Source organism: Ornithorhynchus anatinus, chromosome X1 (genome assembly GCF_004115215.2).
Source record: "Ornithorhynchus anatinus isolate Pmale09 chromosome X1, mOrnAna1.pri.v4, whole genome shotgun sequence".
Lineage (NCBI taxonomy): Eukaryota > Metazoa > Chordata > Mammalia > Monotremata > Ornithorhynchidae > Ornithorhynchus > Ornithorhynchus anatinus.
In genome coordinates this window covers 71061402-71089358 of record NC_041749.1, presented here as the reverse complement: position 1 = coordinate 71089358, position 27957 = coordinate 71061402, and the positions used below count along the sequence as shown (strand labels likewise).

General features: G+C 41.7%; 1 protein-coding gene across 1 annotated transcript in view; it reads right to left on the bottom strand.

Moving 5' to 3' along the window:
• Nucleotides 1–1496: 1496 nt before the first annotated feature.
• Nucleotides 1497–27957, bottom strand: part of IL17RD (interleukin 17 receptor D) — a 96430-nt gene continuing 69969 nt past the window's right edge. The window contains exons 4-13 of the mRNA XM_029049731.2: nt 23239–23357; nt 22325–22445; nt 21645–21689; nt 21396–21547; nt 15942–16007; nt 15213–15267; nt 14250–14360; nt 11205–11389; nt 6839–7781; nt 1497–6029 (exon numbers count right to left, since the gene is read on the bottom strand). Of these exons, the coding sequence (XP_028905564.1) occupies nt 5914–6029; nt 6839–7781; nt 11205–11389; nt 14250–14360; nt 15213–15267; nt 15942–16007; nt 21396–21547; nt 21645–21689; nt 22325–22445; nt 23239–23357 (1913 nt within the window). The 3' untranslated portion in view covers nt 1497–5913. The remainder of the gene's footprint in view (nt 6030–6838; nt 7782–11204; nt 11390–14249; nt 14361–15212; nt 15268–15941; nt 16008–21395; nt 21548–21644; nt 21690–22324; nt 22446–23238; nt 23358–27957) is intronic.

The window sequence follows — 27957 nt, the reverse complement described above, 5'->3', positions numbered from 1 at the left end:
AGTCATCAAACAAGACCTCTAAAGCACAGGTGACGTTGCATCTCCAAAGACTGCTAAAAATTCCCCTCAATTTGGAAATGCTTAATTAATATTACAGGGGTTTGGACAGAGCCATATAGGCCCAAATAGTTTTCTTTTTATTTAACTTTTCCACCCTGCATTTAATTGTACCTGGCAACACACTTTATAAACAATTCTTGTGTTGTCATCTCCATCAAAAGTGATAAAATATTTAACCACCTATAGAATAGCATAGGATTCTAAAATCATTACAACAATTCTACATGCTAAGATGACACAATTCTTGATTTATCCATTATATATTTTAGAAATGTAAGATCCAGAAGGGTGAGAAGCCTTCTTGCTTTAACTTGCTTTACCATGCCATTTACAAAAAGCCTTGGTTTAACAGTGCTCAGTGACAGAGCCAGTTTGTGGTAGAAGGCAAGGGTTTGCCCTAAATGAAATACCTTCCCTATTAACTCAGCACCCTGTACAGTATTCAGCTGGATCAGCCCTTCCTACTTTTTCCAGTATCTTCCCCCACTATACCCCAACTCACACTCTTCATTCCTCTTGAGCTAACCTACTCACTGGGCCTTGTTCTCATCGCTCCCACTACTGACCTCTCTCTCCCAACCTCCTTTATACCAAGCACTCTGACAGACCTCAGATCTTCCCACCTTCTAAGCCCTTCTGAAATTACATCTCCTTCAGGGGCCTTCCTCAATTTCTATCTGATATTCTCCTCTTCCTCCTACCTCCTGGTCCCAAAAAGGCAGATATCATTACACTGTACTATTCCAAGGGCTTAGGATAGTGCTCTGCACACAGTAAATCCTCAATAAATATCATTGATTGATTGACTTTAGCACTTCTAAGCAACCTATGTACTTTAGTACTCACAACCTCTGGTAGCAATTATATACATATCTTACATACCTTATATACTTAAACACTAACTCACATACATATATATCCTCTTTTCCTTCTTCCTCCTATCTGTAATTTATTTCAGTGTCTGCCCCCCCCACTGAATTATAAGATAATAATAATATTAATAATTATAATAGTGGTGTTTGTTAAGCACTTACTATGAACCAAGCACTGGGGTAGATACAAGATAATCAGGTCCCACATGGGGCTCACAGTAAGTAGGAGAGAGAACAGGTATTGAATATCTCTCCCACCCCCCAAGGTGGTTAGCTCATTGTGGGCAGGGAATGTGACTGTTTATTGTTGCACTGTACTCTCCCAAGCACTTAGTACAGTGCTCTGCACACAGAAAATGCTCAATAAATGCAATTTAATGAAATCCCTATTTTGCAAATGAGGGAACTGAGGTACAGAGAAGTTAAGTGACTTGACCAAGGCCACACAGGTAGGTGGAGGAGCTGGGATTAAAACCCAGATTCTCTGACCCCCAGGCCCGTGTTCTTTCCACTAGGCCACACTGCTTCTTTGTCAGCAGGGATCATGTATAACTAATCATTTTGTATTCTCCCAAAAGCTAGAGTGCTTCACACATAGTAGGCATTCAAATACTATGGATTGATTACCCATGCCCACAGATAAAGTCCAGAAAGTGTTACATTGATGCACAACTGCTTTAGGAAAAGGGGTTACCAATAACAGTTTAGAAGAGACAGTGGCAGATTTCTCAGGGACTGTCCTGGGTTAAAGATTATACAATTCAATATATAAATCTATTATTTGGATGATGAAACAAAGACCAAAGAAGAAGCCAAACAGAGAGGGACTGGCACCACAGACATTAGAATTAGAACTGAAAATGGCATTGACCAAAATGACCAAATAGAAACATAATTGGAAAAAAACCCCAAACAGAATAAAGTGTTGCACGGACAAGCACTAGGAGGAAAAATAAAGCATCTACACATAAAATAAGGAATGAAAAGGTAGTGGACATAAGAGGCAGTTAAATGGAGTCTGATTAACTCAAATTAACACTGCTTGAGTGGTACAAAGTACCATATCCAACCCAGAACAGAACATTTTAAGAGGAATTTAGAGAAACTGACACAGGTCAAGAGAAGCAATGAAAATTATTAAAGATCTATAAGGTACTTTTAAAGACAAAATGGGAGTTCAGGCACGGAAGGATGATTATGAAGGTTTTTGAACAGAAGGGTAGTGGTAGTGTTCTCCTACCCCTAACAGAGCAAAGTAAGAGGATTTGATGTCACCGAGAGACATGTCGGTCAGACAGTGGAAGGAACTTTCCTTTTGACTACCAGGATAGTTCGATTCTTGTGCTTGCTACTGAGGGATGCCCCAAAGGGTCAATCACTGAATAGTGTAGAATAAGCTGGAACGCCATCTGTTTAAGATCACTCAAGCACAAAGGTAGGGGGAATGGCCTGGATGTATCTGGAGCCCCTTAAAGCCAACTCCTGCTCTGAAATATGGACAATATCAGCCAGACTCTTCCTTTGTTTATCTCCACTGCATGTTTGAAAAAGAGGAGCAGGTAGGACTACTCTAACCTTTCCTACTTATTGTGAATCGGGTTGAGCTTTTATTAGCTATCTTTTTCCACTTAACATTCAGGTCACTTACAACTTTCCTATAACACTGAAAGTTTGGATTAAGTTTGTGGCAGTTTGGTGGTGAAATGACTACCTTGGTCGGATTCAGTTTTATGAATCAGCAAACCCTTAAATCTGAGGTAGCCCTTCTAACTGCTGCAAGACTGGCATCATATCCTGAAAGGAGTTATTTCATTATTCATTCAGAATCATGTCAAAACTCCCGATAATTAAAGCCCAGCGTGGGCAGGGATTGTCTCTCTTTATTGATGAATTGTACTTTCCGAGCGCCTAGTACAGTGCTCTGCACACAGTAAGCTCTCAATAACTACGATTGTATGAACAAATGAATAATGGGGGAAAAAACAGAAATATTCCGGAAAAGGTAGCGACGACAGTCTAGAAAGCTAGAGCTATACAGACAAGTCCCCTTATTTTCTAAATGACACCATAGTACTGAAAATTTTAAGTAACTTTCCTAGAAGTCTGCATTTTTGACCTCAGAAGCAAAGAGAACTATTTTGCCACCCAGAAGCAGAAGCAATTTCAAGACAGAAATGGAACTGGCATGGGTCTTGATCTTTTAAGGAGTACCATAGGACTATTTAGCAGGTAGCTACAACTAAAACACTAGTTTAAGAGGAAGGGAGGGGCAAATGTGTTCAAAAGTACACATTAGCACATACTACGAGTATCGGCTCTGGCAGCAATCTTCCTGTTTATCAATGCTAAATGTTCAACTGCTGCTGATTTTGAGTTTATAAAGGAGAATCTAAAGATCAAATTATACTAACGAAAGATTATATATTAGCTTCATAAAGAATTCACGACAGTTTAAACACACCTTTACCTACCTACAAGTATAAACATCTCAGTATCATTAACTGGATCACAAATTTAAAGTATTTTATCCAAGGTGCAATACTGAATTCAGATGAATCAACTCATAGCCATAGTCAGCTTCTGAGGCTACCTGGACTTGTCTTTTGAGTCCCCTTTTCAAAATTATCTCTGAATACAACATTCTGACTTGCCTTGAAGCGAAGGACTTAGGACACATCAGGCTCTTGCCCAAAACCCACTGAATGATTTCAATAATTCCCTTATGAGGGGTTTCTACTTCACAGTTTAACATCTAATCTTCCATGTTACAGATCTGATGATTCCTATCTGACATCCCCTCACCCTCCACTCTAAACTGCCAAACAGCTGCCGGTTGGCCTATTGCATCTCTGATGCACACAAACAGATAAGTACTTTGCTGAAACAAGAATCTAGCAGCTGCTGCTATAAAGCCTTGAGCTGACCATTTGCATCAGATGGCATTTGGATGTCTACTTTCAGCAAAAGCCTCAAACTCTTTTCCTGGTGGGAAGAGTTGGGCTGGTTTTCCAGCTCCACTTTTCAATGTTGCCATATATGCTGCCGAGTAGCAAAAGCAGCAGTGCCACTTGTTAGTGGGGAAATGTAACATTAACAGCAGAATAGATGGTGACTTCATGAGTGATGGGGACCATGGCAACCAGGGTTTCCGGCCATAGAGGCAAAGCCAGAGTTTGTGCATCCATTAGCTTTAGGGTTTAACACCAAGCCTTACTCATTCGCAGGTCTCAGACAAAACCCAAGTAGGGCTGAAAAGAGCCCTAATGTTTCCAAATGAGGCTGACTGAAATCAGGTCAGAAATTACCATGTTCCCCCCCCCAAAACACCCTACCTCACTGGCTATACTAAAAATTCTGCTTCCCTTTTTACCCTAAAAATGAAAAATTGGCACCTTTGAACAAGAGTATTCAAGAACAAAGAGGCAAGCATTTATGCTCTGAGGTCATATAAAAATGAGCATATCGCTCAGTGTACAGCAGCTTCATTGGATTCAGGAGGAGAGCCAGTAATGTCACTCTAGCACTTGAAAAACATTTCCAGGACTGAAAACATCTGAAAAAGGGTTATTTATAGCAACTTTCCTCCTAGAGTGGTCTCCCATTTATTACTACATAGGGACCCAGAAAATGACAGCGAATCCAATATTGCAACTATCTATGATAGGGGATGGGAGCATTACAATTTGCAACTTCAGTTTTTACAGACATGTTTTCTTCTTTAGAAAACTATTCAGATGGTTGATTAGCCATTTTCTTGTCCTGTTCTTAAAAGCCCCTTTTATCTGTAGAAATGGCTTTTAACATATATTCCGTGCTGATTTTTCCTCAGAGGAGAGATTGTACTACAGATAAATTGGCCATCATGCTTGTGTAGTTTGAAAAAAATTCATCCTTATTACGAGGCAATAAGCCACAGCTCTAATATACTATCACTAATCACTAAGACAAGAAACAACTTCACTTTGCACCTTTTTTTTTCTTTAAACTCCAGTGACACCAACATCTAGCAAACACAACTATAATTAGCACACCTGGACACTTTGTTAACTTATGGTCAGATGGGAAAGAGAAAAATGCAGCACCACGATAAGAGCATGAATACATTCCCTATGCTAGAGCCCAACAGCTGATTGATTAAAAAACAACAACAACATTTAGGGGAATGAATGCAAAGGGGGGGTGGGGAGAGGAAGGAGAGACAAGGGACAATTTAGGGATTGGCCCCTTATTAACTAGATATAAAACACAAGCCCCCAACTAACCAATTGCTTTCCAAAAAAGTGAAAAGTATATGTACTGCGTGTGTACACCTGACCCTTGGTTTTTTATTAAGTTCAATTGGATCACAGACTAGCAGCAAGAATCAGATTCCTGAGATTTCCTACTGTTTTCCATTCCAATCTAAATATCTCAGGACAAAGGACTTTCCTGTTTGCTACCACATATGATCATTTACGCAACTAAATTAAAATTCTCATAACAGTAAATCTGCACCTGCTTATTTATTAATTGTGGCTGCTCAATTAAATATCTCACTAGGAAGGGGGTGGGAGGGAGGGAGGGGGGAGGAGAGACATCGATATGAGATTCTTGAGATGCCAATTCCGAATAGACAGTTGGTAGTTGGACTGTCCCTGTTTCTATGCCCACGTGTTAAGAGGTTTTGCAAAATATTGTTTTAAAAGTTCAAAAATGCAGGAATGTGTGAACACAGTTCAAGACAGGTGATAGAACATGGAAAAAAACAATGTTTTCAGAACTTATATGTATCCCCTCTTTGCATTCTTCTGTAAAAAGTTTGCAGAGAACTGCGAAGATTTTATCACGAGAACAAGGTGGGTGGGAGGAGGAGAGGGGAAGGAGGAGAATCTATTGGTCACAAACACAACATCCAATGAATAGATTTCAGATATGAGGATGATGTGGTGGTTAAGACAAACATTGTTGCTAAAGTGGCAATGCATTAGAATCTTCCATTGGGTTATAAAGGTGCAATTGCCTGGAGTTCATCAGTGTAGATTTGGCAATTCAGTTCTGCTTTACACACATCAGAGATGACGGATTTGGTGGCAGTGAGAACAGACGTTTCTTCCTCGCCTATGAAAAGAAAAGAAAAAAGGGCACGAGGAATGATTTCGTTGCATCTATTTAGCAGTTAACTCTTTGAACTGAGCAACAGCGGAATTTTGATGGAGTTTAGCTGGAATGTGATATTCCTCCAGTCTCTGAAAGACCTTAAGAATTTTCCCCAACTTCTTTTAAAAATGATTTCACATAGAGATAGAACTCTCATTTAGTTTGCTCTTTGTTAAAAAACAAAACAAAAAAAAGTGGTTTAAGAGGAGGTACATTCTTGCAATGTGGTTTCCCCCACAGAAAATTTTAGGGTTGTGCTTTATGAAAAGGAAACTGCTGAGGAAGAGTCATCTGTGAGCAGAACAAAATAATCTGCTCTTAGGTTTAATCTATCCAAGGTTGTGACCTTAATGGAGTGGATCTGAAATGATTCTCCATCAGTAGGAAAAACTGAGTATTTCTAGATTGTTTAGCCTAGCAAATGTTCCTACATGTGATTTGGGTTTATTCCTGATACAATGCAGATAACTACAGTAATTCACTATGTAATGTGACTGCCCGAAAGGGAGATAAGATTCCCTAGAGTGAACCCAGTGAGAGAATAAAATGACTCTCAAGGGTACTAGATTGGTTTGTGTCAACCCATTTTGAACTGAGTTTGATGAAAAGAGCTCAAGAGGATGCTATTTAGTAAGTAGTTAACCTAATACACTGTTTCAGACCACGGGCTAGGATTCATCAGAACTGACGATGACTCCAGGGTAGGGACAGGAATTGCACTGAATGTGTCAGGTACTACCTAAAACACAATGTTAACTCCTGCATCTTACCCAAGCCTGAAGAGGAAGAGACACTCCCCGCAATGGAGGATGTTTCTATCTGGTCCGTTAAAAGTCCTTCCATGAGCGGTAGAGACAGTTCGGATGATGGGACAGAAGAGTCATAAATCCCCGAATCTCGAGGCATATCAGGGGGGTTGACGGCTTTTACAGCATGCAACAGTGGGCGGCGAACAGAGCTGCCTTCACGAACATCCCGAGACTCTGTGTCTTCTTCCAGACTTAAATGCTGGATGATCAAATGAGAGTCTAAATTGACCGCCCCAAGAAGGGTTGCATTGGGTTTCAGGAAGAAATCACCCTCCAACATCTGTTTTCCAATGACATCATTCAACACCAAGCCAGAGTCAAACTTCTCCATAATGGGCTCATGGTAATTGAGTGGAGGGGGGGGAGGAGGGAAATGAATGAATTGTTTCTCAAACCAATCGGGTTCCAGATCAATGAACTGATGCATGTTGCAAATGGCAACATAAAGAGACCGTCCAGATTTGCTCCGAAAGTAGTTCCTCTTACTGATGTTGACAGCGTACAGTTCTGAATCCTGAAGGCCAAGGTCTCGCGTGTGTAAGTGAGAGTAAAGCTGAGGAAGGTGATCCATGAGTTTGTATTTGGAACTCAGATCCAGGACTCCGGGAATATCTCCCTCACAGGAGTAATCAAAGTAGACAGCAATGAACTTATAGAGCTCATGTGAACTCTGCTTGGCCTGACGGAGCTTCTCCACTATGGCGGACATGGCTACCAGAAAGAGTTCGTTTTGTCCCGTATCTCGGTTTCCTCCCCTATGCTTACTGTTCTTCTTCTCCACAAAGTACTTCATTCCTTTCGAACACACGACAATGATGAACTGGGAATCTTTGATTTTTTGAGTCACCCACTCTTTCTGTCCCTCTCTACAGATCTTGAGGTCTTCCCACAGATCCAGTGCCACCTGGAAGAGCAAACGGGATCTTGGTTTACAATGATTTAACATTTATCGAGTATCCACACTTTATTAAGAGCTGCAGACCAAGTAAGCTGGACACCTTGAACAGAGTACAGAACTACTGTACCACCAATTACATTAACTGATTAACGGGAACTTGAGGAGGAAGTAGTTTAGGCCATTAAGAAAAAAACATAACTGGCTTTATAAGAATCAAGCCGATCATTTTCCCCCCGAGTCCCAAAATGTTGTTCAAGAACCGAACAGACTTTGAAAAATGACAAGTGGATTCGACATCCAACATTGTCTTCCTTGATTCTCCACTTATTGCTATGGGCTCTAGCCCTAATATTCTCAGAGGGAGGGTCTACGGTCACAATTAAGCATGGCTGCCCATTGGAGAGTTGCTGCCAAAGAGGGTGCAGTGTCTGTAGTATTTTGGTAGAGGGTAATCACTCAAGTTCCTAAGTAGAATATGAATGATAGCTTAGGACAATGTTTCTCAATCTGTAAGTCTGGATCTCTGAAAGAGTTGCAAGGAATTTCTGTGAGGGTTGTGGAGAACAGAGTTACAAAGATCTGAACAGTTGTTCAGTGGTAGCTGTTAACTAGAAACAGTGATGGATCATTTGCTTGACCACTGAGAAAGGGTGGGGTGGGGTGGAGTTTGGTGGGGGGTGGAGAGATGAACAGTGCATTACATTTTCCAAAGAAATCTAAAATTTACTTTCAACTGTCTCAAAACTGAGCACATACAGTAGTTAAATCATTGTGTTACTTCTGACATGGTCTTTCTGTAAAACAAAGAACCTCTGTGGGTGAGTGCACATGGTGATGAAGTAGGAAATGGCTAAAAGAGTTTTTTCATAATCAGAATGCTTGCAGCTATGATCTTTTTGGGGAAGGAGGGTGGAGAAAAAAAACAAATCATGGCAGTCACTTTGCCCATAATAAAATGCTACCAAACCTTTAAATTGCAAACACCCTCATCCAACTCCACCTTTTGCTTAGCACGTTACTCTGCGCACTACAAACACTCCAATACTATTGATCGATTCCCCAGATGCTGAAGGCACAATATTCTATGAAAAAATACTTCACCATCATCACAATGGAGGCCTTTAGGTAACGTAAGGGGGAGAGGGAAAGTAAATCAGGAAGCTCCATAAAACCATACCATAACACAATGTATTACTGCTGCCATACTCAGTGAAATTAAAAAAATAGACTGTGAATAAAATGTTTAACACCGGGGGCAAAGTGATTGCATGGAAAGCCTTCTAAGAGAAATTAATAACTGAATTCTGAATAGGCTTCAATTACAATCAATGTTGAAGGAGACGTCTAAGGTTCTGTCACTCTAGTACGATCACGACACGGGCTTCGAGAAGAATTGATTAACTGAAAATCTTTCTCCCTTTAATGTGTCTCTTATCTTGGAAGAAGTTTTTATTTTTTAAAAAAAGAGAACATGGCAGAAACTGCACAGGAGGGAGTAACTCCTCTCAAAGAACTAAGACAGGAGCGTGTATAAACTGCTTGTATACAGCAGGGGGCAGACTACTATAATAAAGAAGGGAACGAGAGAGCCCGAAGGGCACAGTGTCCAGCACTGTCAAAAACAGCCACAGGAACTAAAACAGGAAATATATTGAAATGGTGGATCGAGCATTTTAGAAGAAGTTTTATCTTCTCGACATGCTGTAAAGTGGACATTAGGGTTTATGATGAGGCAGAATGGAATCAGCGTGTTCTGCTATGGTCACTTTGGCCCCAAATGGATTCTCCATGTAAAATTCTTGAGTGCGCTTTGCAATGTGCTTGCACCCCTGCCTACCTACATGCTTGTCACAAAGCCTGGCAGGGTAAACAGAGTTAGGGGGCACGACAGAAGCTATCATCACTGTAATCAATCATTTTTATTGAGTGCTTACTATGTGCCGAGCACTCTGCTAAGCGCTGGGGAGAGTACAATACAACACAATTAGCAGGCATGTTCCCTGCCCATAATGAGTTTACAGTCTAGGGGGGAGATGGACATTAGCATGAATAATTCATTTAGAATATAAGATATGGTGATAGATAATATAATAATATGATGCAGTTAAAATAATCAATCCCTTCACATGAGGTCTTCATGACAGGGCAGAGGCTTATCTATTATTTTCTAAGGGAGGCCCCCTCATCATTATCAACATGAGGAAACTTGGAAGAAAACCTTTCAAGGATAAAAAAGAAACTGGACAAAAATCACAACTGAAAAATACGCTTTCTAAATTCAAACCAAGAAAAAATGTGCCATTCTTTTTCTTTCCTTCTGTCTAGACTGTCTCCGGTAGTGCAGTGTTTTGCGATACAAACGCACACATCTGTCCTCCGGGTTCAACGCACACATCTGTCCTCCGGGTTCAAAGATGGTGCTACTGACAGTAAACATCACTCAGATCTGTAGGGGTGGTTGAAAGATCTACATACAAATTGGCAGTCCCTGCCAGTCTACACATACATGAACACTGTAATTGGCTGATATTAATTCATAGTGCCTGTACCTGGCTGGTATCACTTTGGCTATTGATGGCTCTTGCATGTAAAATTCTTGCCTCCACTTCCCAACATGTTCCACCCCTGAACACCTACTTGCTTCTTCCAACTGCCCTGGGGCGAAGCGACTGACAGGGATGAGAGAGTGAGAGTGGAGCCCGAGGCTCACTAGCACTACAGTTTCATCGTACAGGTTCCCAATCCCGAAGTCTTCTTGACTGGACCGAAGCTTGTCCTTCACGTATGACAGGAGACTCCATCATTACCCGCTGACAATTTTTTTTTAATGGTACATGTTAAATGCTTACTTATATGTCAGACACTGTACTAAGCGCTGGGGTAGATACAAGGCTGGACATAGCCTGTCCATGTCCCACATGGAGCTCACGGTCTTAAATTCCCATTTTATAGATGAGATAGCAGGCACAGAGAAGTTAAGTGACTTGCCCAAGGTCACACAGCAGACAAAATGGTGGAGTCAGCATTAGAACCCAGATCCTCTGTCTCCCAGGCCCAGGTTCTTTCCACTAGGCCAAGCTGCTTACCGTCAATGCTGCACAGAGGCTAAAACCACAAGGTCTTTCCATATACTACCCCACAGAGGCAGCCACTACTTGTGGAAAAGGGGTCAGAGCATACGAGTGTGTCCATTTTTAAATATCTGCAGAAAACTTTCCTCTAGGAAAGGATCCCACAGCACTGCTTTATGCTAGGATAAACTAGAGCCTCAAAGTCAATGGCCATTTAAATTGGATTGCCTAACAAGCACAAACTTTCCTAGAAGAATCCACATCTTAAAGGGTTCATTTACCGCTAGCAATTTTGGGGGTAAAAGCTAAAAGGGAAAGAGTGAGGTGGAGAATGAATACATGCCCTACCCCCCCTTACCTCACAGCCACAGAAATCTTGAAGGAAATAGGCAAAACACTGGATAACGTTAATATGCTTCTGACAGTCTTTACTGGAGTAACAGACAAACACTTTGGGGCGAGGTCGAAGTCTTTCTCCTTGGAGTGCTGCAGTGTGCGTGGAGGATTCTGGACTCTCCTCATCTAAATGTGAATATATATTTTCTAAATTGAAAAAGAAGATAGGGTTGATAGTCTGAGCTCCGCAAAGTCATCCTTCCCCCTCCTGCCTCCCCCGCCCGAACCCTCTCCCCTACTTTCCCATCTTTCCCTGCAGTATCCTCAGAGGAGATCTCCTCCCTCCTCGCAAGTGCCACCCCCTCCACTTGTGCTTCAGACCCCATTCCCGCTCACCTTATAAAAACCATCGCCCCTTCCCTCCTCCCCTCCTTAACTTCTATCTTTAACCGCTCACTCTCCAATGGCTTCTTCCCCTCTGCCTTCAAACATGCCCACGTCACCCCCATCCTAAAAAAACCCTCTCTCGACCCCACCTCCCCTTCCAGTTATTGCCCTATCTCCCTACTACCCTTCCTTTCCATGCTCCTAGAATGAGTCATCTACACTCGCTGCCTAGAATTCCTTAACTCCCAGTCTCTCCTGGACCCCCTCCAATCTGGCTTCCGTCCCCTCCACTCTACTGAGACTGCTCTCTCTAAGGTCACCCATGACCTCCTTCTTGCCAAATCCAATGGCTCCTACTCTATCCTAAACCTCCTTGACCTCTCAGCTGTCTTTGACACTGTTGACCATCCCCTTCTCCTCCACACCTTATCTCACCTTGGCTTCACAGACTCCGTCCTCTCCGGGTTTTCCTCTTATCTTTCTGGCTCTTCATTCTCGGTCTCCTTCGTGGGCTCCTCCTCCCCCTCCCATCCTCTAACTGTTGCGGTTCCTCAAGGGTCAGTTCTTGACCCTCTTCTGTTCTCCATCTACACTCACTCCCTTGGTGAACTCATTCGCTCTCACGGCTTCAACTACCATCTCTATGCAGATGACACACAGATCTACATCTCTGTCCCTCTCCTCTCCCCCTCCCTTCAGGCTCGTATCTCCTCCTGCCTCCAAGACGTCTCTACCTGTATGTCTGCCCGCCACCTAAAACTCAACATGGCCCAAACTGAGCTCCTCATCTTCCCTCCCAAGCCCTGTCCTCTTCCTGACTTCCCTATCACTGTGGACGGTATGACCATCCTTCCCATCTCTCAAGCCCGCAACCTCGGTGTCATCTTTGACTCGGCTCTCTCATTGACCTCACACATCCAATCCGTCACCAAAACCTGCTGGTCTCACCTTTATAATATCACCAAGATCCGCCCTTTCCTCTCCACCCAAATGGCTATCTTACTGGTACAGGCTCTCATAATATCCCGGCTGGATTACTGTGTCAGCCTTCTCGCTGATCTCCCTTCCTCCTGTCTCTCCCCACTCCAGTCTATTCTTCATTTTGCTGCCCGGCTCATCTTCCTGCAGAAACACTCTGGGCATGTCACTCCCCTTCTTAAAAACCTCCAGTGGTTGTCTATCAGCCTCCGCACGAAACAAAAACTTCTCACTCTAGGCTTCAAGACTCTCCATCACCTTGCCCCCTCCTACCTCTCCTCCCCTCTCTTTTTCTACTCCCCACCCCGCACGCTCCGCTCCTCTGCCGCCCACCGCCTCACTGTCCCCCGTTCTCGCTTCTCCCGCTGTCGACCCCTGGGCCACGTCCTCCTGCTGTCCTGGAATGCCCTCCCTCCTCACCTTTGCCAAACTAATTCTCTTCCCCTCTTCAAAGCCCTACTTAGAGCTCACCTCCTCCAAGAGGCCTTCCCGGACTGAGCTTCCCCTTTTCCCTCTGCTCCCTCTGCTCCCCTTCTACCCTCCCTTCACCTCCCCTCAGCTAAGCCCTCTTTTCCCCTCTTTCCCTCTGCTCCTCCCCACTCCCTTCCCCTCCCCTAAGCACTGTGCTCGTCCACTCAATTGTATATATTTTTATTACCCTATTTATTTTGTTAATGAGATGTACATCACCTTGATTCTATTTATTGCTATTGTTTTTATGAGATGTTCATCCCCTTGATTCTATTTATTGCTATTGTTTTTGTCTGTCAGTCTCCCCCGATTAGACTGTAAGCCCGTCAATGGGCAGGGACTGTCTCTATCTGTTGCCAATTTGTACATTCCAAGCGCTTAGTACAGTGCTCTGCACATAGTAAGCGCTCAATAAATACTATTGAATGAATGAATTTTCCACTTTATCCTTAGGATTCTAACCTAACTCATATTCCCAGCAATCTATCAAGCAAGGGCAAACTATTGCATTTCCTTTAAGGGACTCCTCTGCCTTGATTATTAGTTGTTGGTTCACTGCTAAGAGCTGGATTATCAAAGTGTGAGCAGAGAATGGCCGGAGAGTCTCACGGTGTGTAGTGCTAGGGGAGAAGGGCGGCAGAGAACCAACTGGCCAGCAGAGGGAGCTTGGAAACAGTAAAATGCATCATTATGCGTACTAAAAGGAGTCTTCACTTGTCTTCCAAATAAAAAAGTTAGTGGGTTTTGGACCTTTGTTTCTCTTTGTACTGTCCCAAACGCTTAGTACAGTGCTCTGCACACAGTAGGCACTCAGTAAATACCATTGATTGATTTGTTTCCATCATCCCTCGCAAGTGGCTATAGCTTTAAATGCCTATACTTTCCATTACTTTTCCAACTCAACGGTTAACGATATTGTCCGGTGCCCGGAGGCACGATCGAGATTTACTTTGTTCTAAGGCATTTGTGGGACTCTCGGCTCCCTAAGAAAGAGCCTTCCCAACTATTATTTATATTTATTTAGTGTCTGTCTCCCTCTCTAGGCTGTAAGCTTCTTGTGGGCAGGGAAAATGTCTCCCAACTCTGTTACATTGAACTCTCCCAAGCACTTAGTACAGTGCTCTGCACAAAGTAAGCGCTCAAACTCAATTGAGTGAAATCAGCATCCTCTCTTTTTCCACATTTGCTACCGTAAGCACACTTTATTCAAGAAAACTGCACAGAGAGATACCTTGTTGCTTTTTACGACACATCACTGTGAAGAGCGTAGCAAATGCTGATATGACGACAAGCGGTACTGTTATCGCAACGGCTCTTATTGGTCCAGCCCAAGGTGAATGCACTGTGAAATACAAAAGAAAATGAGTAGCATAGCAAGTTCTGGATTCTCCAATCTTTCTTTCACTGCACCCTTGGAAACATAAGGTAGAGCTACTCATTTTCAGACAGACTGCAATAACACCTGCAGGAATTTAAGACAATAACTACTTCTGGGTGTGAAGGCCTTTCATTTTCCTTCCTTCAGGGACCCAGAGTAGTGGGCTAAGCCTTAGAAGAAATTACGATGACACTCTCAACATTTTCTTTTCCAAGAAAAATCACCAGCAGCCACACCAAGAAGCAGTGTGGCTCAGTGGAAACAGCACGGGCTTGGGAGTCAGAGGTTGTGGGTTCTAATCCCAGCTCCACCACTTGTCAGCTGTGTGACTTTGGGCAAGTCACTTAACTTCTCTGTGCCTCAGTTACCTGATCTGTAAAATGGGGATTAAGACTGTGAGCCCCACGTGGGATAACCTGATGACCTTGTATCCCCCTCCAGTGCTTAGAACAGTGCTTGGCACATAGTAAGCGCTTAACAAATACCATTATTATTATTTCAACAGCTGACTTTGTCTCCCTGGCTTTGTGCTAGGAGGAAGGATTTCCAATACACAATTTAAATAAATTACCAAGCCACATTTAAGTATTTATTTAATCCAAAGAGTTTAGGGTTTGCAGTACTCACAGTCTTTTGCTATACTTACTGAATGACCAAATAATGCACTTTAGCAGGAATCCCTTTCCAGGCACAGATAAAGAAAAAATGAAATCAGATCTGAAAGACTTCTTTTGGGAGTAGCACAGATAAAACCCTGGGATACAAGGAAAATATCAGAGACCTGATCTTCCAGGGGCCAGAGGAAGGATTTCTTACCTGGCTTTAGGACATAATGCATCATCTTCCTGGTCGTGTTTGTGTCATCCACCAGCTTGAAAGGAGAGAAGATAAAACCCTGTTATGAAAAACTACTACCCATAACTACATTGGTAATTATAATAATTATTATTATATTTGATAAGTGCTTAATGTCCTAAGCACTGCTTTAAGCACTATGGAAAATATAAGATAACCAGGTCAGAAACTGTTCCAATCCCACACAGGGCTCACAGTCTAAGTAGGAGGGAGAAGAGGTATAGAATCCCCATTCAACAGATGAGGTAACTGAGGCACAGAGAAGTGAAGTGACTTTCCCAAGATCACACAGGGGGCCCGTGGAGGAGCCGGAATTAGAACCTAGGTCCCCTGACAATATTGACTTCATTGATTTTTCTCTCTGTGGAAGAGTGACAGCTAGTTAAAACAAAAACTGTTGACTAGTTTATTGTACTCATTTACAAGGCCAGAGTGAACACCCTTAGGGCACTGATATATGCTTCTTCTATAGTAGTTCAAACTTTGATTCACTCTGAGCCAGAAAACTGCATGCACAGAAAGCCTGACTACTGCCCCTGAATTTCCAAAAGCTACAGGGCAGAAAAATTAAGTTTAACAACTTCTACCAACTCTATTATATTGTACTCTCCCAAGTGCTTAGTACCAGGCAGAAAAACTGAGTTTAAAACTTCCTCACTGGCTGCAATTAATTGTTAAAAAAAGTCATACCTCAATGATATAATCCCCTGGAGAGACATTTTGAAGAAGGCAGCTGGTTATCTCTGTGTTATGCTCCTACAAAATAAAACACAAATGAAGAAAAAACACAAAACATCTACTTCAGAAAGTCAATCCAAATACTTTCATATTAATGAATATTAAAAACCAGTTATTGCCCCCATCTCCCTCCTACCAGTCCTCTCCAAACCCCTTGAGCGAGTTGTCTACACCCACTGTCTCAAATTCCTTTCCTCCAATTCTCTCCTTGACTCCCGCCAATCTGGCCCTTCACTCCACAGAAACTGCCCTCTCAAAAGTCACCAATGATTTCCTTCTCGCCAAATCCAATGGCCTCTACTGCATTCTAATCCTCCTTGACTTCTCAGCTGTCTTCAACACTGTGAACCACCCCCTTCTCCTGGAAGCATTATCCAACCTTGGCATCACTGACTCTGTCCCCTCCTGGTTCTCCTCATCTCTCTGGCTGCTCATTCTCAGTCTCCTTCACTGGCTCCTCCTCTGCCTCCCACCCTCTAACTGTGAGGGTCCCTCAAGGTTCAGTTCTGGGTCCCTTCTATTCTCCATCTACACCTACCTATTGGAGAACTCATTAGTTCCCATGGCTTCAACTACCACCTCTATGTGGTTGATACCTAAATCCACATCTCCAGGCCCAATCTCTCTCCCTCTCTCCAGTCTCACATTTCCTTCTACCTTCAAGACATCTAATTGGATGTCCTCCCATCACCTCAAACTTAATATGTCCAAAACAGAGCTCCTGATCTTCCCACCTGAACCCTGTCCTCCCCCTGACTTTCCCATTACTGTAGATGGCACCACCATCCTTCCTGTTTCACAAGCCCGTAACCTTGACATTATCCTTGACTCTTCTCTGTCATTCAACCCACATATTCAATCCGTCACTAAATCTTATCAGTACGAGAGAAGCAGCGTGGCTTAGTGGAAAGAGCACGGGCTTGGGAGTCAGAGGTCATGGGTTCTAATTCCGGCTCCGCCACTTGTCTGCTGTGTGACCTTGGGCAAGTCACTTAACTTCTCTGTGCCTCAGTTACCTCATCTGTAAAAAAAATGGGGATTAAAAAATCCAAGCCCCACGTGGGACAATCTGATTGCCCTGTATCTACCCCAGCGCTTACAACAGTGCTCTGCACATAGTAAGCGCTTAACAAATACCATAATTAATTAATTAATACCACCTTCACAACACTGCTAAAATCCACCCCTTCCTCTCCATCCAAACTGCTACCACGTTAATACAATCACTCATCCTATCCCGCCTGGATTAACACATCAGCCTCCTTGCTGACCTCCCAGCTTCCCGTCTTCCCACTCCAGTCCATAGTGCACTCTGCTTCCCGGATCATTTTTATACAAAAACGTACAGGACACGTCACCATGCTCTTCAAAAAACTCCAGTGGTTGCCTCTGCATCAAACAAAAACTCCTCATCATTGACTTTAAAGCACTCCATCACCTTACCCCCTTCTACCTCTCCTTGCTCTTCTCCTTTTACAACCCAGCCTGCACACTTCACTCCTCTAGAGCTCACTTTCTCAGGGTGCCTCGATCTCACCTGTCTCGCTGCTGACCCCTAACCCACGTCCTGTCTCTGGCCTGGAACATCCTACCTCCTCAAATCTGACTGATAATTACACTCCTCCTTTTTCAAAGCCTTACTGAAGGCACATCTCCTCCAAGAGGCCTTCCCAGGCTAAACCCCAATTGTCCTCATCTCCCACTCCCTTCTGCGTCAACCTGACTTGCTCCCTTTGCTCTTCCCCCCATCCCTGCCACACAGCACTTATGTACATCTCTGTAATTTTCGTTATTTGCATTGATATCTGTCTCCCTCCTTCTAGACTGTAAGCTCATTGCAGGCAGGGAATATGACTGTTTACTGTTGTAATATACTCTCCCAAGCTCTTAGTAGAGTGCTCCGCACACAGTAAGTGCTCAATACAATTGAATGAACAAACCACCAGCCCAGAACTATCCACAAGAGCCTGGGGAAGATCAAAAGTCATACACTTCAATTACCTTTATCTATTTCAATCAATCAATTGTATTTATTGAGTGCTTGCTATGTGCAGGGCACTGTACTTGGTGCTTAGTGTTGATAATATAAATAAATTTTGCATTTGTACATAAGAGCTGTGGGGCTGGGATGGTGAAGAACTGTAATTATTTATATTAATGTCTGTCTCCCCCTCTAGACTGTAAGCTTGTTTTGGGCAGGGAATGTGCCTGTTTATTGTTATACTGTACTCTCCCATTCACTTAGTACACTGCTCGGCACACAGTAAGCACTCAATAAATGCAATTGAATGAATGAATGAATGAATAAAGGGAGCAATTCAGATGCAAAAGGGAGTGGGAAAAGAGGAAATGTAGGCTTAGTCAGGGAAGGCCTCTTGGAGATGTGCCTTCAATAAGGCTTTGAAGTGGGGGAGAGTAATTGTCTCTCAGATATGAAAAGGGAGGGAGTTCCAGGCCAGAGGCAGGACATGGGTGAGGAAACGACGTCAAGATAGACAAGACTGAGGTACAGTGAGTAGGTTGGCATTAGAGGAGCGAAATGTGCAGGCTGGGTTGTAATAGAGTAGGAAGGTGAGGTAGGAGGGGGCAAGGTGATTGAGTGCTTTAAAGCTGATGGTAAGGAGTTTGATGCGGAGGTGGTTGGGCAGCCACTGGTGGTTCTTTAGGAGTGGGGAAAATGTGGAGTGAATGAATTTTTAGAAAAACTATCTGGCCAGCAGAGTCAAGTATGGACTAGCGTGGGGAGAGACAGAAGACAGGGAGGTCAGCAAGGAGATGGATACAGTAATCAAGGTGGGATAGGATAAGTGCTTGGATTAACATAGTAGCAGTTCAGATGGAGAGCAAAGGATGGATTTTAGTGATATTGTGAAGGTTGAATCAACAGGATTTATTGATAGATTGGATATGTGGGTTGAATGAGAGGAGTCAAGGATAATGCCAAGGTTATGGGCTTGTGAGACAGGAAGGACAGTGGTGATGCCTACAGTGATGAGAATGTCATGGGGAAGACAGGGCTTGGGTGGAAAGATAAGGAGTTCTGTTTGGGGCATGTTAAGTTTGAGGTGATTGGTGGACATCCAAGTAGAGATGTCTTGAAGACAGGGAAAAAAATGTGCAAATTACTTAATTTTAGTGAGCACTAAAATTATTTGTAACCAGTTATATCCTCTGCTTAGTCTTTTTTGTAAACTTTTGAGACCAAAGAAACCACTAAATAATCCCTAGTTAATAAAAGACTAGACAAAATACCCATATCAGCTTAATTTTTATCTCTAAGAATATTTATTTACAAAGCCCAGAGGGGAAAAAAAACACAAGAAAAGAAAATTGTTCCCCATAGGGAGAAGCATGGCCAATGCCCACGGAACCAACTATTAAGCCTAATTTCTAACTGTATTAAATAATAGTATTTATTGAGCACTTACTATGTGCAGAATACAGTACTAAGCACTTGTTAGAAGCAGCATAGCCTAGTGGAAAAAGCATGGGTTTGGGAGTCAGAGGATCTGAGTTCTACTGTGTGACTTTGGGGCAAATCACTTAACTTCTCTGTGCCTCAGTTCCCTCATCTGAAAGATGGGAGATTCAATACCTGTTCTCCCTCCTACTGTGAGCCCCATATGGGACCTGATTATCTTGTATCTACCCCAGCACTTAGTATTATTATTATTACAGAGCTTGACACATAGTAAGCGCTTAACCAATACCACAATTATTATCACTGTGAGAGCACAGTGGAGGTAGAAAACATAATTCTTGCTCACAAGGGGCTTCCAATATAACAGAGAAAGATTGACAAAGAATAATTTACAGTTGGATTAAACTCCATTTCTCCTATTTGTAAATTGTATACGTAAATCGATATGTATGAACGTATGCTATGGTGGTGCAAAAACAGGGAGGATGAGAACATTAATCAGCCAAGGCTTCCTGAAAGAGGTGAGAATTCAGAAGATGGGGAAAATTGTGGCCTGGAAGACTTGAAAAGGGAGAGAGTTGCAGGCAGGAAGAAGGGTGTGAGCCAGAAGTTGGAGGCAAGAAAGTTGAGAAGGAGGAGCAGTGAGGCGTGATTTAAAGGAACTGAAAGTGTGAGCTGGGATAATCATAGAACAGACCTGATCAATTAGTTGGAGAGCACTAATGGAGTGCCTTAAAGGCAGTGGTCAGGAGCTTTTATTTTGCAAAGGTGAACGGATAACCATTGGAAGGCCTTGAGGAGTGCAGTGCTCTGCACACAGTAAGTGCTTAATAAATATGATTGAATGAATGAAAGGAGAGACATGGGCAAACTAACTACTAGAAAGCTGATCCAAACAGCAGGGTGAAGTAGAGATTGGAGAGGTTGGAAGCAGGGAAACCAGGAAGAAAGGCTAGGGGAAAGAGCATGGGCCTGGGAGTCAGAAGGACCTGGGCTCTAGTCCTGGCTTGGCCACTTGTCTGCTCTGTGGCCTTGGGCAAGTCAACTTCACTTCTCTGTGTCTCAGTTACCTCATCTGTAAAATGGGGATTAAGACTGTGAGCCCTATGTGGGACATGGACTGTGTCCAACCTTGTGGGCCGGGAATGTGTCTGTTTATTGTTATATTGTACTCTCCCAAGCGCTTAATACAGTGCTTAGCACACAGTAAGCACTCAATAAATACAATTGAATGAAACTTATTGCCTTGTATCTACCCCCACGCTTAGTACAGTGCATGGTACATAAGTGCTTAACAAATACCATTTTCCCTCTAGACTGTAAGCTTGCTGTGGGCAGAGAACGTGTCTACCAACTGCTATATTGTACTCTCCCAAGAGCTTAGTACAGTACTCTGCACAAAGTGAGCACTCAAATATAACCGATTGAATGAAACAGTAGTCAAGCCAGGATATGGTGAGCCCCTGGACCAGGGCAATGGCCATCTGACAGGACACAGCAACCAACTGAGACGAAAGAGTGAGAAATCAAAGATAATGCCAAAGCTGTGGATTTCTGAAACAGGGAGGCTGGTGGTGCTATCATTAGGGAAGATGACCAGTTCAGTTTTTGACATATGGAGATTGCAATCTCATGAAGACATCCATATAGAGAATGTCTTCAGGTAGGCACTTTGGGAGGAGCATTAATTCATACAGAACATTAAAAGCCTATTTAGTGCACTGTTGCATACATTGAACTACTCAGCTACAATGCACTGAACTGTCCTTTAGTAATCTGAAAGAGTTAATGCTCCTTCCAAAACAACTAACTACCACAGAGTACACCTTAAGCACAGTGTACGGTGGTACCCTTGTTCCACCTACATATTTGATGAGGATTTTCTGGAATGGTGATTTTCAGAGACAAACCAAGACTGCTTTGAATTTTGTTTGGTTTGAATTTTAAGCATTCGTGGTATACTTTCATTCAAGTAAGGAACGTACCCGTTTGCAGGTTTTTCTCTTGAACGGGCCTTCATGTTTTAGCTTATAGTTAAGGTAGTAACAGCGAAACCCAAAACTGTGGGGTGCGTGGTCAAAAGACACTTTCATGTTCAAGCCTTGCTGGGTGATATTCATGTGCTTTGGTTTCCAGACTATTGAGAGGGAATACCTATGGTTAGCACACTTCAACAACAGCAACAATGAAAATCACTACAATCCTTCTAGAGAGCATTTTTCTATTCTACTTACAAGGTTTACAGGCCAGATTGTCTGGTTGCAACAACAGCTCACATGCTATTAAATAAAATACAATAAAGAAACAACAATTATAAATGGTCGATTTAACATTATACCGAGAGCCAAATGCATGTATTATTTCAATAGCACCCTTGGTTTACACATACAAAATTCAGGTAGTGACTCCATGTGCTTGAATAATTTGAAAATCTTTTACACAACTAATCTACCTCTTTGCCCTAGCTAAAGCACTCTTCGTGTCTTCAGTCAAGGTGTATAAATGCTATATTACTTGGGAGAAGAGGGTTGTGTAGTCTGTTCCTAGATTTCCTAATTTCTATAAAGTAAATAATTACTGAATTTAAAATCCACTGAGTTTTCTAAACATCTGAATAAAACTGCCTGTATCATTAATTTCTTTATAACAACAAGAATACCATGTGTAGATGTTAGGTTTTTTTAAGTTTTAATCTCAGAAGTTACTTTCTGTACAAAAAGGAGCCCTTTTCTTGGGCTCCCTGAATGGAAATCACTAGACACGTTTCCCTTGGATTCTTGGTCTAAATGTGATTTTGCATCTTGAAAGTGAGTCATCTCTGATGGATCAACAACTGCAATCAACAAAAAGGAAAATAAGTGCATTGAGTGGAGCAGGAAGGGAGAAAGTAATAGATAACCGAGGCCATACTCACGCCGAGTTCTGAAGAAGTAAGGGTGATAATTACTTTCATTTTTAATGGAAGGAAATGGGACAATCTTTACGAAATAATCTGTTTCAAATTTCATGTTCAAAAAAGGCTGTGATTCAATTCCCTAAAAGGAAAAAAAAAGAAGACAGATACACCCTGGAGACCTGCTGAGTTATCCCTCTTCCCCAGACACAACTCTTATTCTTCCTAATGAAGATGATTTACCAAAATGGGCTCAACAAGCTCACCTCTGTGCCTAGGTGAGGGCAGAGGGGGCAGGAACCACATCTCTTCTCCATGACACTTGGGTTACACATACCAAGACTGTTTCTCAATCCCCTCATTCTGTTGAAATATGTGTTTTCAGTATACAGTTTGGCCAGAAAGTTGATTAGGGAAGTAGAGAACTTTCTTCCAAATCATTTGAGCCTATTTTAGCTCAACGTGCCACATTATAAGAAGAAACTGCTTGTGTGCATATGCAACAGGTGCGTACTAAAGTGTGAGTTTCCTGTTCCTTAACACAAAATCTCGTAAGGAGGTAATCCTCACGTTATATAGGACAACAGGGTGTGCCTGAAAACCAATATTAACAATGCCATACCATTATTTCACAAAAATATTTTTTCCTTAGCAATAGTGTACTTCAAAGTATCTGTTGGGAAAATACAAATATGCACACACTATTTTGAAGAATCACTGGCACATGATTCTCTAGTTACAGAGAATTGTTTTTACTACAGAGGCACTGAAGTGCTTCTTCAGCAATGTGGAGGAAGCTGCAATTGCTTTTCCAATCATGACAGGTGAGGATGAACTAAAATAGTCCTTTTCCATCTCTAATTTCCTATACTCCTTTCAATAAGCCATTCAGGACCCCAGGAACAATGACATGTTTTCAACAGGACATTACTTACAGTTCTTTTGAAACTACTGTTGAGCTGCTTTGGGTCTTTCAGAATCATCTGTTGGCACTGTCTTCCCTCTGACTTCAATTCTTCCAGTACTACTCGAAATCCTTTTAAGAATTCAATGCCTACGGAAAACAGAACACTTTAAGAGCAAAACTAATCATTTCTAAGCTCATTTTTTTTGTTTCCAACTCATTCAGACTGTATATGAACTCATTTGGTGAGCACCCCAACTTGCATAATGGGTAACGGGGTTCAATCTTGTGTCTGAGGACTTGGGCTGTTGACTTGGAATGAAAGAGTTCATTATGAGTATGTTTAAAATAAAACTATATAGCTTCTTGGAAGCTAAACTAAAAAAGCACTTTGACTTGAGAACCATAGATTACATTAGTTAGTGCCATGATTATTGTACTGTGCGATTCAATCCGACATTGCTTTTAAGAATTTCCTAGATTTTCAGTAACCAATTCTTAAAATTCACTGTGGAAAGGAAGAATCAAGGGGGAAAGCATTAGTAGGACAGCCTCTACCAATCTGATGAAATTATTGCACAAATTGTATTAATGGAAAATTGATCAAAGTAGTGTACTAGGACTAATTTATTAGTTCAATCTGCTCTAATGCGGTCACTAAAATGCTTAGTAACCACCTATCTCAGAATGAAAAATTCATGTCCAACAAACCCAGATGCATTCAGCCACCAAATCCCATATATAGCTGAACGGGAAATTCCTTTTCAACAAGTTTTCACTTAAAAAGCAAACACAAATGAACCAACCCAGGGTATTTTGTGTACATTCAGTGGCACTACTAGGGTGATGGTAGTGAATATGGCAGCTACCTAAGAAGTAGTGAAGGGGCCTGCAACAATACTTCCTCAGGGTTTACAGGTACCTTTCCTCTGGCTACAAGAAGTGACCCTGTGCTGCTCCATGTCCCAGAACCCTTCTTCCACTGCATTTTTGTCTTGATTCTTTCAAAGGAATTCACCTCTGTTCATTATAAGAGTGAACCCCAGGCTTTGTATTCACAGAGTATGGATTCTGACTAATCAGCTGTTGTAGGATACTAAATTCACTTTAAACCAGTGCTCTATTTTTTCCACACTCTTAATACTGGGAATCAAATCATTTTAAGCATTGTGTGTGTGTGTGTATATATGCATATGCATGTGTGCATGTCTTTGACACAAAGCAAAAGCAATTACTATAAATGCAATTAACAGGATGGGCAAATTCTGGGGGAACTGTCTTTCCGCTCCAATGCATTTTGCGGTTCTCAAGCTCTCTATTGCATTGGTGCAATATATGTACTCTATTCTGGTGAAGGTAAGGATAATCATGAGAAGCAGTGTGGCATAGTGGAAAGAGCCCGGGCTTGGGAGTCAGAGGTCATGGGTTCTAATTCTGTCTCTGCCATTAATCAGCTGTGTGACTTTAGGCAAGTCACTTGACTTCTCTGTGCCTCAGTTACCTCATCTGTAAAATGGGAATTAAGACTGTGAGCCCCACGTAGGACAACCTGATTACCTTCTATCTACCCCAGCGCTTAGAACAGTGCTTGGCACGTGGTAAGCACTTAACAAATGCCAAATTATTATTATTATTATTAATAATCATCTTGAACCTCATATAGCAATAGCTTTGTTACTGGCACCCTTGGACAATGGGTGACGATGCCTAATCGGATAGTCCAGATAATGGAGTTCTGTGGATGTTTTCTTCCTTTTTAACTTAACAGTACAAGGTTTGAAAATGATGCTACTCGCAGTCATTTTGTCAGTGTGGGCAAATGCGGCTGTAAGACCAACGTGTAGTTGACAATCCTCTAGACTGTAGGATCTTTGTGAGCAGGGAACATGTCTACCACTCTGCTATGTTGTACTCTCCCAAGTGGTTAGTACAGTGCCCTGCACACAGGTCGTATTCAATAAAGACAATTGATTGACAGTCCCTGTTGCATTCTTGCCAGTGTGATTACCCACAGTGCCTAGTGCTATTTTCATTTCTTCTTCTTGGTGTCAGCTCTTAGAGGCAGTTACTCCATTTCTGACTGCTGCAATGGGGTGCCTGTGGTTAGCGGTCTCAGCCAAAAAGCTGGACACCAAAATTGCTCCGTATAGACATGAAGTTTGGTCTGAATCGTGTCTCCCAGAGACTGAGCATGATGCCAGTATGGAATCAAAAAAGCTAGGGTGTTCTCTAACTTTCCCAAAGGACATTTAGATTTAATTTTCCACCTTGCATCATCGAACAATGTGTTATCTTTGCAACTGACACACCAGCATTAGTTCTGAGATGAGCTGCTTTTCGGTGGCGGTGGTGCAGTAACGGCAGCAAGGTTGGAGTTTTTCCACCCCACCCTGTATGTTTACACTCATTTCTCTGGTTTTTGCATTTTATTCATGGAATGAAACAGAAGAAAAGTGTCATTACTAAGAAGCACATAATTTGGCTGTAAAAATTGCTGGAGAGCCTCATTAAGGAACAAAAATTAAAAACAACATAACTTGCTGGATGTTATAAAAAACAGATTACTCTGGAGTGGTCCAATGAAGTTCCTATAGAGCCATAACCTTCAGGTCAGTCAATTCCTTCCCCATTCCCTCTCTCTCCCAAATCAATTCTATTAATATTGAACACTGACTCTGTGCCAAGCACTGTACTAAGGTGTTTGGAAGAGTTACAATTGGGTAAGTAAACACAATCCCTGGTTTGGAGGGGTTTACAATCTAGTGAAAATCTATTGAAATGCTTACAATCTAGTAACCCTTCAACACCTGTTAATGACTTTAATAAAGATTAAACAATAGTTTAGATATGTTTAACAGAGCATATAGAGTGCATCGTTTCTTTCCTCCAGAAATTCTGGAATGAATCCTAATTTATAGTATGCAGGTTTATAGAAACATACCTCCCCAAAAGCAGGGTCATTTTTTTTTAAACATTTAGTTGTATCGTGAATGGCTGTCTAATAGGAAAATACAGCCAATCACAGTACAACCATTTTCCCAGAACATAAGACTGTAATGAAAATGAATATAGCAGGCCCTGTTTTGGAGGCAGAATAAAGGACATAATTAGGTCATTTCCATTTGTTTCCTGAAATAGAGAAGGAAAATAAATGGAAGTAGTCTTCCCCCAGCTTACTTTGTTGTCTTCACTAAAATCTTCCTATCTTTATCAGTGTCCTTTCACAGGTGGGAATTCAAAAGTTTCCATGATTTCTGCAACAGTATGTTTCGCTTCAAACCCATTGTCAATTTTAATCCACTCATCTCATTTTCAGGAAGTTAGTTGATTAGATATGAAGGAATATCTCTAACCATTTCAATAAAGGGTTTTTAAAAAAATTTTCCTTTAAAACTTTTAAATTAATCTACATCAGAAGGCACTTCTGTAAATTGATACCAAAATACAAAGCTATCCAGGCCCACATCAATTTTCACTTTGAACTAAATTCCAGGCACAAAGCAGCTTTTAAAAACAGCACCTTTTAAATTATACTGACACTGAAATTTTGTAGAGTTTCTTCATGACTGATCAGTTTTCTCAACAAATATGTTCTATAATAACAGAATTGTTTGGCAGTAGAATACACTGCTACCTCTGGGAAGCAGTGTGGCTTAGTGGAAAGAACACGGGCCTGGGAGTCAGAGGACCTATGTTTTAATCCCAGCTCCTCCACCACTTATCTACAGTGTGACCTTGGGCAACTCCCTTAATTTCTTTGTGTCTCAGTTCTCTCATTGGTAAAGTGGGGATTAAGACTGTGAGCCCCATGTGGGACATGGATTGTGTCCAATCTGATTAGCTTGTATCTACCCCAGCTATTAGTACAGGGCCTGGCACATAGTAAGTGTTCAAATACCATAAAAAAAACCCTCTAAGTTTCTAAAATATCCTTTGATTAATTATCTTGTGTTTTGTAAACAATAAGCGATTAAATCCTTGAAAGCTCTAGGATGATTATATTTTCCAATCACCAAAAAGCTTTACTTTAGGCCAGCCTGAAACATTAGCCCATGTGAAAACAGTTAGCGTGTCTGATTTTAGTAAAACCAGTAACATTAGATTCATCTGCACCTGCTAGGACGGAATTTGACAAGGATCTTCAAAACAGGTTATTGACGTCATTGGCATAATGCATTTGTATAGGCTACAGATCATGTTTCCATTATATCTCAAAGAAATCCACAATTTTCTGCAGCTTTGTGTTCATTAGATATATCTATCCTTCTAATGTTTTGATAACATTTAAAATGTCAAAGTACATCCATCTAAAATGATCATGATTTAGTCAAATGCTTTGCTTAGAAAATATTTTGTCCTTCCAATAGGCATTAGGCCTAAAATAGAGGCACTCAGAATATTTCAATGAAAACCATGAATATCAAACACCATCTACCTGCTTTTATTTAGGTGCAAGCAGAATACATGATTTTCAACAGCTGTCTCAGAATTGACAAAGAACTTGAATAACTGTTCTGAGTTTTACTGTCATAATTTGGATGAAATAATATTGTACACAAACGAAAACATCTCAATTCCTCCATTTTTAAGATGTGTGCAAATATCTATTTTAATTCCCTTTTGTGCCTTTTACTGGTATTTTGGATTCCACACTGGTAACATAGCACTAACAGACTGTAAACTCGTCATGTGCAGGGAACGAGTCTGCTAATTCTATTGTACTGTACTCTCCCAAGTGTTTAATACAGTG